Source organism: Gossypium arboreum, chromosome 6 (genome assembly GCF_025698485.1).
Source record: "Gossypium arboreum isolate Shixiya-1 chromosome 6, ASM2569848v2, whole genome shotgun sequence".
NCBI classification, from domain to species: domain Eukaryota; kingdom Viridiplantae; phylum Streptophyta; class Magnoliopsida; order Malvales; family Malvaceae; genus Gossypium; species Gossypium arboreum.
The window spans coordinates 141,125,495-141,138,672 of NC_069075.1; the positions used below are offsets into that span (position 1 = coordinate 141,125,495).

Genomic DNA, 13,178 nt, shown 5'->3' on the forward strand with positions numbered 1-13,178 from the left:
CAAAATAATTAAAATAACTAAAAAATGGACAATGTTATTTTAAAATGACTAACGAGATAATTTATCTATTTATTTTATATATTTTGACAAGGGTGATTCACACATATTCACACCTTCACAATATTTTATATATTTTAGCCCTCCAATATTAAATTGTTGGCTCAATTTGGTCGATTAATCGATATATTTTTAATTATGTATTATACATATTATATTATAAATTTATTTGAGATAATTTAAAAATAATATATACTAAGTTGATTAAATCGGTCAATTCATTTACAAAGTTAAATAATTGATAATCGATTGACAAAACCATTGTAACCAAGACCAAAACTAAATTAATCAAAATTAACTTAATTGAATGAGTTGGTTAAGTTTATTTTAAAAGAATTATGTACTCCCTAGCAACAAACTAGCAAAAATAAGTGTTTCAAGTTCATTCGTTCACCAACAACTATACTAACTTCTTAGTTTATAAAATACATAAAAGACAAAATTTTAATAAAGAAATTAATTTTCGTAAAATTGAGAGAAAAATATAGAATTAGACTTATTATTTAGAAATACATATATTTGATGAAATATGGTTTCTCTTTTAAATTACGAAAATGAAAAATGAAAATAAGGTTTAATTAGAAAATAGGTAAATTAATGTCAGATTTAAGAGCAAATGTGTTATTTCTGTTAAAAATTTCATTCATTTTCAGTATTAAAAATTGATGTGGCTGACGAAATAACCATACAGTTACACATGTTATGCTACGTATAACTCATGCTGATGTATATGGACCAACTTTAAAAAAAAAAAATGAGTGAATTTTGAACAAAATGATCAATTTATTTTTTAATCTAACATACCAATTTTTTTGAATAAAAAAACGTAAAATATAATATCAGATTGAGTACAAGGGACTCAACAACACTTTTAACTTAAAATAATCACATTGAATATAAGAACAAAAAACAAGAAAGTCGACATAAAAAGCCATAGAAAAACCAAGCACCTTTGCTTTCAACATGGTTCAAGTTCCTCGGAGATTTAACAGATTGAAAAGACTGAAACTTCAAATTCTCCTTTTGAGTCAATACGTGGGCACTGAAGTCCTTTCCCTCGATGCTTTCCTTCATTCTCTTGGCTCTTCTGGCTCACGCCTCACCAATCCAATGTAAACACCCACACCCAAAAATAAACATAATCATCTTAGCCGGGCAAAGCAACATGGCCGGTCGTGGAGGAGTGTTCAACGACACCATAACCGAGACACTAACTTGGGACGGCATAGTTCCACCTGAATGCCAACCAAACCCTTCGATCCTCAGGCTAACCGCAAACCTAACATGGGTTGAAGCCCATGAACCACTCCATGCAGACATTGATTACAACAAGACAAATGGGGTTGGACCTGGAATGCCATTTGCCAGCACTGTGTTGAACAAGGACCCTAACTTTGGGGTGATAGGGTTGGTGCCTTGTGCCATCGGAGGGACTAATATAAGCCAATGGCAGAAAGGAGAGTTTTTGTATGAGCAATTGGTGAAAAGGTCTCAATTTGCAGTGCAAAGTGGCGTGTATAGAGCTATGCTTTGGTATCAAGGGGAAAGTGATACAGAAAATCAACAGGATGCAGAATTGTATAAAGATAATTTGAAGAGGTTTTTCAATGATTTACGTTTTGATCTGAAAACACCTAAGCTACCAATAATCCAGGTACTATCTGTTTTTTACTGTTTTATTTCTTCATTGATTTGATCTTTCTTAACTGGGTAAACTACATCCAAGGTCACTAAATTATTAGTAAATTTACGTTTTGATCATTCAGCTTTAAAAAGTTACAAAATGATCACTAAACTATTCAAAAGTTTCAATTTAAGTCACTGAGTTGTTATATTTTTATTTAAAAAAAGTCCGGCTAGTGAATTCTAAGCGACGATTTAACAATCAGTACGATGAATTAGTACCCATCAACGAGTAGAAAAACATATATGTAGATTCATGACATTCATAGTTGTTTTATGAAAAAAAATGAATTGTTGAGGAGAAAGAAATGAAGGGTTTCTGATGCAAAAGGTGTGAACAGAGAAAGCCATACAATAACAATTTTAACAGTTTAGTGACTTAAATAAATTTTTTTAAATAATTTAATAATTATTTTATAACTTTTTAAAATTAAAAAACTAAAACATAAAATCATCAACAGCTTACTCTCTTAAATTTCAATTTCAACTTTGTTTTTTTTTTTTTGGTTGTTGAATGGTCAGTTCTATAAGTTGATTTAAGGAAGCAATTAATTTATTAAGCCATGAAAAACACTGCCCAATTGCTTTCATATTGTTTAAAAGACTGAAGAGAATACAGTTGGGGGGCACATGTAATTGGTTAAGGCATCACATTTCCACATGTAGGTGGAGATTAATATATTTTAATACAAGTTGGCCAAAATTATGAATTTATTCTTACTTGCGCCACAAACAAGCAACATTTAGGGGTTAAATTATATTTTCGGATAAACTAATATTTAATTTTGAATTTCTTCATTTTTTATTTTGATTCTTATTTTTTTAACTACGTTAGTTTTGAAATTTATAGTATTTTCTCAATTTATCTTTTATATTTGGATTTTATTAAAGTACGATAATATGATATTTTGAAAAGTACTATTTCATCACTTGAATTTTTTAAAAAATAAAATTAATTATTTTTTATTTTTATATTCTATATAATTTTTATAAAAAATTTATCAAGTGATGATGTGGTACAATATCAAAGTGTTACGTCATCACACCTTAATGAAATTCAAGTTTAATATTGACCAAATTAAGAAAAGTCGCTAAATTTTGCGATAAATGAGGACAAAAAAAAAAGTTAGATGGATCAAGTTATGAAAAGTCGCCAAGTTTATATTTTTTGTGGATTTAATTTTTTTATAATTTAATTATTTTGAATTCTTTATTTTTTAAAATATGTATCTTTAGTTAAGAGGATAACTTCCCTTTAATTCCATTAAATAATTTGGTGTAGTTTACTTTTTTTTTTAATAATTAGGAGAGAGGGATGGAGTTGCTTAGGATTAGAGATAAGCATTCGACCGAATCGAGTGAAAAAATTTTGAGTTAATCGAGTTGACGAGTCCTATTTTATCATCCTAATTTGATTTAGAATTTTTTTAATCGAATCGAGTGAAATGAAATTCGAGTTGAGTTAAATCAAGTGAAATTGTTCGAGTTAAAAATTAAATATGTCAAATTAAAATCTTACTATAATATAACTAATTTTATGTTAGATCACATAAATTTAAAACCGTATATATTTGAAAACCTTTTAAAAGTAAAATAATAATAAAAATACTTTAGTATGATAAACTTGAATAATTAATTAACTTATTTAGGTCCCAAAATTATTATTCTAGATTTTTTTAAAAGAATTTTAACTTTCTTTTATATTTTTAGAATTTATTTCTGAAATTTTTATAAATATTTTAAATTTTAAAAATTATTTTAAATTTTTTGTAATTTTTGTTGAGAGAGAGACTAATTTGCTCATTTTCAAACTTGAAAGGGATCAAAAGGGTATTTATACCAATATGTTATTCGAACTGTAAAATTTAACTCGATTCGAACTCGAAACTCAAATTACTTATTCGAGTTGACTCGAATAATTCGACTAACTTAATTCGATTAACTTAAAATTCAAATTTTTTTTGATTTTTTTTAAATTGAATCTAGTTTTGCTCTTCTCTATTCGGGGATCAAACCCAAGTTCGATACCTACAATATAATTTTATTGTCATTGTACCAAAAGGTAACGTAATTTACTCTTTTTAAACATGTGATGATATGACATATCCACCTTAATAATTTTTTTATAGTTAGACAAATATTATACAAATTTTTCATTATTTTTTAAATGTGTAAAAAAATTATTCAATTATACAAAAAATACTTAAGTGTATATGCCAGGTTATCACGTATTTTATAAAAAAACTAAATTATTTGATGGAATTTATATAAAAAGTTAATCTCAAAATTCAACTTCATTTTGAAAAATAAAGAAAGTAAGAAACTACAATAAAATGAATTATATTTAAAAAAAACCCAAATTTATGCTTTTATTTTGTAAAAACTTGCAAGCTAGGCTGTAAAGTGGATGGTTGTGTTGGATAGGTAGCATTAGCTTCAGGGCCAGGGGCTTATATAGAGGAAGTGAGAGAAGCTCAGTTAAAGACAGACATGCCGTATGTGAAATGTGTGGACGGCAAGGGTCTCCCACTCGGACCAGATGGGTTGCACCTCACCACTCCAGCGCAAGTCACACTCGGCCGAATGTTGGCTCATGCTTTCCTTGGGTATTGAATGATACACCCTACTTTTCTACTTCATTTCCTTAATTGGATTATGAGAATATTTGCTCCAAAATTTCAGATGTCTACATTTTTTAATTTCTTTTACCCTTCTGTATTCATGGTAAGTATTGATAGAGGCAATGAAATGGAATTTGTATGTCTGTTGGAATATTATCAATCGATGGCAATGAAATGGGCAGTTTGCTTATTAACTTCAAAGAATCCATTAACAACTGGTTATTGACAACTAGCAATCAAGTCGTTTTTCGATCTTGTTCAATTGAAAAAAGTAGGTTAAAACTTGTTTTTGAAGAAAGTTGCCTTCTAGTCTTGTTTAATTGAAGAAAGGAGGTCAAAACTTGTTTCAAAAGTAAGTCACCACGACAGTTAAAGCAATCTGAATTCATCCAAGATCAAGCATCAAGTTTAAACAACTATTGGATCAAAATTCTTCCAAATTTGGTTGCACGGACACAAAAAATATAAAACCTGTTATTCAAGATCAAGTCTAAAGGACTCTTGAAGTAAAACCATCTATCCAAAATAAGTCTCAAAGACTCTCGGATCCGAACTCTCTCCAAACTCGTTTTCAAGATCAAGTCTTGAAGACTCTTAAAGTGGACATCATTGATTGAAAATCAAGTCTCAAATACCCTTGAATCCAATTAAATTAAATTCTCAAGCAATCATCTCATTAAACCCAATTTCAAGATCAAGTCTTGACACCTTTTGAAACGATTTAGATCCATCCAAGATTAAGTCTAGACAACCCTCAATGTTTACATGTTTTGCTAATTTGGCCCTTACTCATTTTTTGAGTTAAATTTAGCGATTAACATTTAAAAAGAGTTAAATTATTTTTAATGATATTAACGTGACAACCTACGTGGTAGTCCACATGTACTTTGTATTTATATGATATTATTTGTCTTATATGTCATGTCAACAAATAATTTAAAATTACAAAAATATTTAAATATAAAAAATCAAAATTCAAAAATGTATATTTCATGAAAAATAAAAAATAATGTGAAGTACAAGCGGATTGCCATGTGGGCTGCTAGATTTAAAAATTAACATTAGTCAATATTTTCATTAAAAAAATCAATCCGACTCTTTTATAAAGATTGATAATCAAATTCAACTCTTGTTATAAGATTAGGGCTGTAACATCCTCAAAACCCCCTTTGTAGTAAATGATATGGGATAAAATCTTAGCGAAAAAATGCATAAGATCAAAGAAAATGAAAGTTGTAAGATATCAAAAAAAAGTTAAATCAAGAAGCAAGACATAATATATTAAATTAAGGAATGGACTAAATTGTAAATATGTGAAAAGTTTTGTGGCATAAATATAAATATGGAAAAGTTTAAGTGAAAGGACAATAGTGAAAATATCTTAAAGGTAGAAGGATGTAGAAATTAAGGAAAATGGATTAAGAAGGACCAAATTAAATAAGCGAGAAAAAGTATAAGGGACTAAAATATAATTTTACCAAATTAAGTGATAATTTAAGGATAAAATTTTAAAAGATCATAAAGGGAAAAATGACCAATTAGAAAGAGAGAGAAATCTATAAGGCAATAATGATGTTGGAGATATTTTGATGATATTTTATAATTATTTAATTAGATAAATATTATTTTATTAATATTTTAATGGAATATTTTATTAATATTTTATTATAAATAACTAGTATAAAAGGAGAGAAAGATGAAGAAGAAAAAGGAGGAGGAACCTCCCATCTTTCCAACGTGAGTGAGGGAGAGAGAAGAAGAAAACTTTGCTTTCTTTACAATTTGGTCCTTTCACAAAAATTCCACCATTTTCACCTAGAATTTCAAGGAATTTTCATAACCATCAAGAGAGAAAAGTGATAAGGAGACTATGGAGAACAAGAATATCACCTTGGATTCAAGAAAATAGAAGTTTGAGGAGAGAGAAAATCAAGTTAAAGTTTGAAATCAATAGAACGAGGTAAGATTTCAATATATTTTAAGTTTGATATTATTGAAAAAGTATGAAAATGATGTTAAAGTAAAGTTTTCTTATATAAAGTTTTATGTTCTTAATATGTTAGTGAAGAGAAATAAGAGGAATTGATGGGAAATATTGTAGAGAAAGGAAATGAGGGTGTTATAAACTTGATTATCAACATTTTGCACTAAAACAGTTTGGGACAATAGCAGTAGACTTTGAAAAATCACCAAAATTTTTATAAATCATATTAGAGGTTAACTAAACTATGAAATTAAATTATATTAAGTCTATTTTTACATAGAAGAAACGGTGTATGCAAAAAAAAAAATATATTATGAGATTTATGAATTTTTGTGAAACAAGATCAGATTGATTTCGGATCCCCTGTTTTGACTTTGAAATATCATTATAAATTGTACAAAAAATTTTAGGTGATGAATTTTACATTCTTAAAATCTTAATGAGTCTATTTTCAAGGGAAACAAATAGTAACATGATACGAAATTTGTACTAAAAGAAATTTAATTTTTAGTGAAGAAGGGTTAGAGTTGCCAAGCAGAAGAATAGGGAAAATTTTAAAGAATTTAATGTATTAATTGGAATAAGTAAAAATTCTAAAATTTTTATGGTAAATATTTCATCGAGTCTAGTTTCAAGAATAAACAACAGATCCTAATTTCGAATTGTGTAGGCCGAGATATAAATAATTTAGTGATTGGCACTCAAATGGACAACTTTGATAAGAGTATTGTATAATTAGAAAAAAAAAACCCTTAATTAATGTCACACATAGGCATGATATGTGTAGCGACGTAAAAATTTAGATTCGGTCGCTAATCGTGGTGATTTATTGAAAATTTGAAAATGGAAGTTTGATTTTGAAATAAGAAGGGAGTCGCCACCGATCCTTTTTCCTAGGTGTGATCGGGCACCTATTAGATGATTTCCTTTTTTAAAACAAAAAGAAGGCCAAGTTTAGGTTTACGTAAAAGTCCAGAGAAAAATTAAGGTTCGGGAGTCGGTTACGCGCGAGGAAGGTATTAGCACCCTCGCGACGCCCAAAATTGGTATCTAATAAACACGTGTTACCTTGATTTTCAAAAATACGAGCTCAATGTAACATTTAGCCGTGATCAGGTTAAAACACAAGAATTTTCAATTCTTTCAATTTTTTTGAGAAGGACATACCATTTTAACAAGAGCCGACAAATTCCATCCAACATAGCGATGAAATTCGATGACTTAATGTTAAATCGGTACATTGCCTTGATTATTGAAATTAATTAGAAAACAAGAATATGATTTTCGAGATAATGCAAAACAAACCGATATGGAATAAAAATAAATAAGAGAGCCGGAAATATATTGAAGCAAATAACAAATATGACAATAATATTAAAAAATAATAACGGTGCATGCGAGATTAAATGTAATAATAGTATCAAATACTAGAAAACAATGAATATATATACATAAAAATGATATTAAGAACATGTACGTCAAAAACACACACACACACACACACACATATATATATATATAAGTAGTGATAATGTTAGAAATACACTATATATATTATTTGAACTATACATGAAGTGATAAAATATATATAACTAGTAATGTTAAAGTATATACATAATAATAAATATTGAAAGATGTACATTACATAGCGTATATAAAAAATATATATATACATGATATAATATGTAAAAAGATAACATAGTATTCAAATATATGCACGATGAAAATACAATATTAAAAAGTATATACACGAAAAAATGCGAATGTAATATAATATTTAAATATTGACATAATATATACATATTGGGAATAATGATATATATAAAAAATCCTATTACGTAAATATACACCTATATATATCAAATATATACATATATAATAAAACAGTACTAAGATTAAGGACAATAAATAAGGATAAAATATATACATGAAGTAGTGTGAGAAATATACACATAAATTGGTATATAAAAGTAACTAATAGAGTATAGACACATACATATATATACTATAAAAATAAATGCACATAATGTATAAAAGGGAATATATGTGTAAATATATATACATAAGATCGTATAAAATATATAACAATGATACTAAAGTGTAGATGTAATATATATGAAAACATAACATAATATTAGAAATATACATGCATAATATGGGATTATTTACATAATACAAAAACATATATAATGTAGTATTAAAATATATGCTAATATATATACATATTAAAGATAAAAAGAACTATCGATACTACTTCACAAATATATATACATATACTAAAATATACATAATAATATATAAAGTATAATATTAAAAAACATGTATATGATATATGAATAATATATATATATATAATATAATATTAAAAAATACATATATATGTAATACATATTAAAAGAATACATATAATATACATATATTTCAAAAAGATAATAATAATATTAAAGAGTAACTATTAATTATGTTACATAAAGTATATATATAAATAATAATGGTGCTAGGAATATACTATAATAATATAAAGATACATAAATATTAATGCATGTTCATAATAATAAAATACGGTATTAAAAGCTTATATACATAATAGTATATATACATACATATAATATAGTGGTAAAATAGTTATGTAATATATACATAATAATAAAAATATATACTTAACATAATATAAAAATTTGTATATATACAATATATATATATATATATTATGAATAAGAGTGTTATTAAAAAAACTATAAATATATAAAAGTGTGCATATATATATATATGTGAATATTAATTGAAACTAAAATAATGTTAATTATAGTAGAAATATACTTAATAATAATAAGAATAATAGTAATAATATAATAATAATAAATATATATAAAAATAGAATGATGAAATTAATTATTAATGTGACAGCCCTAAATTGACCCTAGTCGGGAAGTGGTTTCGGGACCACTAAATCGAGTCACCGAAGTATTTGAATGTGATATTTATTGTCTAGAATATGTGAATATGAATGTGTGAAAGTTTTAAGCTTGATTTAGTCGATTGCATGTGAATTTAGTTAATAGGACTTATGTGAGAAAATTTAGAAATGTGCTAGGCAAATGTAAGTGGCCTATTAATGCATGTTATAAAGATGATGGGTTTGCATGTCAAATTACCCAAAATTTGAACTAGTGGCCGCCATGCTATGGGTTAAAACCTATTATAAACATGTTGTGTTAATGCTTTATGTTAGAAATAATAAAATAAAAAGGGTTAGTAATAAAATAATGGAAATTGGGGGTGATAAAAGAAAAAAAGTTCTCATTTTGTTCTTCTTGACCGAAAAATCAAAGGAAAGAAAGGAAGAAAGGTTGAAGAGGTCCGCCATGCTTGTAACTAGGTTAAGGTATGTTTGATGTTGTTCCATGAGATTCATGCATATTTTTAGTTGTTAGCTTGAGTTCTACCTAGCCCATGGTTTAAATCTTTGCTATGTGATGGAGATGATACTCGGCCATGGGTGTTGTCTTCTTGGTTGGTGTTTGATGTTATGGTGATGAGGCATGAAGATGATTGAATTTGAGTGCTTAATAAAAGGATTGAATGTGAGTGTGTGTGAGAATTTGAAAAGGATGGGTCTTAACAACTTCATGAAGTATTCGCCATGGTGCTAAAATGTTGTATTGTGTTTAAACTTAGAATTTTTAGTCATATGGATGTGTCTTGTTGTATGAGTGCTTGAACAAACTATGATTAAATGGATGCATAGATTCAAAGTGGGAAGAATTGGCTATTATGCTTGATACTAATGCGAATATGAGAATGTTGTACTTGAAAAAAATGTAGGTGAACATGACAAGTGTATTATTTCGGGGCATAAGGATATGAAAATTTTGGGTATTTATTTTTGATTGTGTGTGCATGACTATGGATAGTTGGCTGCAAAATATTATAAATACATGGTGTATGTTAAATTTATTAAGCTACAAAACATTATACATGTTCGCCAAAGTAAATTATTTGAGTAAAGTATATCTTGATGGTACATTTGGCTAGTATAAAATGTATATGGATGTCGTATGACTATGTTTGATTTGGGAAGTAAATTGTTTGATTTAGCTCAAGAGCCTAGAGGATCAAAGTTGGATAAGGGGAAGGAAAAAGTGATCGAATAGCCGTCGAAATCGTACGACAACATCCGAGGTAAGTCTTTGAGTAATGGAACTTAGTTTATGATTTGATTAAGTTATGACGTATAAGCATAACAAATAAACAGTGATATAATGATTTTACTTGAATTATATGTCGAGATAATTAGTTTATACCTATGACGGGTAGCCGATTGTGCACAGAGATCATGTCATAAAGCAAATCAATTTATGCTCTTTGTATGTGGCTATTGAGCCGAAAATGGGAATGATTGATAAGTGTCTTGTGTTTGAGTTCTAGTGATGAAAATGAAATATAGATGTGATATGATTTATTGATATATGTGCATGAATATTCGGATGATAACCGGGCTAAGTCCCGAAGGCATTTGTGCGAGTTACTATTATCCGGGCTAAGTCCCGAAGGCATTTGTGCAAGTTACTATATCCGGGCTAAGTCCCGAAGGCATTTGTGCGAGTTACTATATCCGGGCTAAGTCCCGAAGGCAGTTGAGCGAGTAGCTATATCCGGCTAAATCCCGAAGGTACTTGGTTTGGGAATGAGCGATCTTGCTGTAATAATTTCAATTAATACGCTCGTAAAATCCCAACGATGAGGTATGTTTCGTATATGCATTGGAATAGTTGATTCCTTTTAAATAGTATTCGCTCAGTCGATTAATAAGCTTCCGGCCTTTGGTTAAGTTGATCCCTTATGTATGAATATAAGGGTTGGAAATGTGAAGTAGGTATGATTTTGAGAATGTGTGTATATGAAATTATCTGCTTAGTCATATGAATGCTATACTTCAGTTGTGCCTAATTTCATTGCTAAAAACTTACTAAGCATTAAATGCTTATTCCGTTTCTTTGATTCTCTGTTTTATAGATTTTGGTTCGTCAGCTATCGGACTCGGGAGTGTCAAAGTCGAAGTCGCCCACACTATCAAAGCCCTTTTGGTACTCTTTTAGTTGAACTCTGATAATGGCATGTATAGGGCTGCCCTTTTGTTGTTAGTCAAGTACTTTGGTATTGTATATATTTGGATAGCCATGCGAAAATGGCTTATATATTTTGAACATAGCGTTATAATCATTTTGTATATATATGGTTATTGAGAGGTGTGGAAATGCTTGGCAATGATTAGCCATTGGAATGGTTAATCACGATCATATTTTTGTGCTATGTATGTTAAAGGGCTAGTTGAATCATGGAAATTATGAAATAGGTAAAGTCTACCTTAAAAACAGATGCCGACAGCAGCAGTGATGTGAATTTGAAAAATCACTAAAAATAGTAGGAATAGAATTAAATAGTGAATAAACTATGTAATAGAACCATGATGAGTCTATTTTCATATGGAAGAAATGAAACGATCATATGAGTCGTAATTTAAGAGATGTTTAAGTTTTCGTGAAACAGGGCCAGAGTGATTTCTGGATCCCCTGATCTGACTTTGGAAATTCACTATAAATTAACCAGAGATAATTATAAGTCATGCCCTAGATGTACAGATTCCTCTTCGAGTCTAGTTTCATTAGAAACAAACAGAATAAGTATTGAAGCCCTGTACAGGGAGATATCTAAGTTGTAATGCATGAAGGTCAGAGTAGTCAAACCCTGAAACAGGGGAGACTTTAACTAATAAACTGTACTAATTGGCCCAACCAAAAATTCTATAAAAAAAATTTGTAGATAGATATATGAGTCTAGTTTCAGGAAAAATTTATGGAATCAGTTTTTGAGCTTTGAAACTCGAGATATGATTTTTAAAATGACTGTGATGCAGTTAACCAGCATGTCTGGAAATTTAAAAATGAACTGTGTAAGTAAATGAAATAAGTCCGTAAATACCTCGTGTTCGACTCCGAAAATGGTCTCGGGTACGGGGCGTTACATTTTAATGGTATCAGAGCTACGGTTTAGTCGATTCTAGGACTACCGTAATACGTTTGGGTCTAGCTATACATGCCATTATGTGATTATTTGATAGTGTGGTGATTTCTGACAATTGAAAATGTGTTTATTTATAGTAGTGGATCCCGATCCCAACCGAGCGGTAGCTGATGATCTTGAGAGTGTAGCGCTGCTCCCCGACAAGGGACAGACCGGCGGACTCTCAACCTATTGCTAGTAATCCGAATGATGAAGCTAGACAAGCTTTTTATAGCGTGATGAATGATTGGTTCAACCAATACATTCGAACTAATACTACTATTCCACAACCCCATTCCCGACTAATACAACCCCAAGACTGCAATACCTCCCAGAATCGACCAAATAAGGTCAAATAAGCCCCAGGTTGATGAATCCGAAAACACGGGCTCTGAATTTAAAGCTACGGACAATGACGATGCCGAAAGCAAGTGAATTTTGGTTGGACAACACTATTGGTACTTGATGAACTATCTTGTACACCGAGGAATGCCTAAAGTGTACTATCTCCTTGCTACGTGATTACGCCTACTATTGGTGGAATACGTTGATTCTCTACGCCAGAGAGCAAGTAACTTGGGAGTTTTTCAAACCGAGTTTGAAAAAAGTATATCATCGAGATTCATTGATCAAAAGCGGAAAGAATTTCTTGAACTTAAACAGGGTTCTATGTCGGTTACCGACTATGAACGAAAGTTTGTAAGGCTTAGCCGGTACGTGCGAGAATGCATTTCTTCAGAAGCTGTGATGTGTAAACGTTTCGAAGATGG

At 29.3% G+C, this 13,178-nt stretch overlaps 1 protein-coding gene across 1 annotated transcript; it reads left to right on the plus strand.

The window, feature by feature from the left end:
• Nucleotides 1–856: 856 nt before the first annotated feature.
• Nucleotides 857–4,565, plus strand: LOC108485728 (probable carbohydrate esterase At4g34215). Its single transcript, XM_017789573.2, has 2 exons — nt 857–1,711; nt 4,165–4,565. Exons 1-2 carry the CDS (start codon nt 1,118–1,120, stop codon nt 4,351–4,353), a joined length of 783 nt encoding a protein of 260 aa, XP_017645062.1. The 5' UTR covers nt 857–1,117; the 3' UTR covers nt 4,354–4,565.
• Nucleotides 4,566–13,178: the final 8,613 nt, after the last annotated feature.

What these genes read in the sequence shown, in the direction of transcription:
- LOC108485728 (XM_017789573.2), top strand. Translation starts at nt 1,118, where the DNA reads ATGCTTTCCTTCATTCTCTTGGCTCTTCTGGCTCACGCCTCACCAATC. An exon ending in CTAAGCTACCAATAATCCAG is followed by an intron (nt 1,712 to 4,164) that starts GTACTATCTGTT and finishes TGTGTTGGATAG; the next exon opens with GTAGCATTAGCTTCAGGGCC.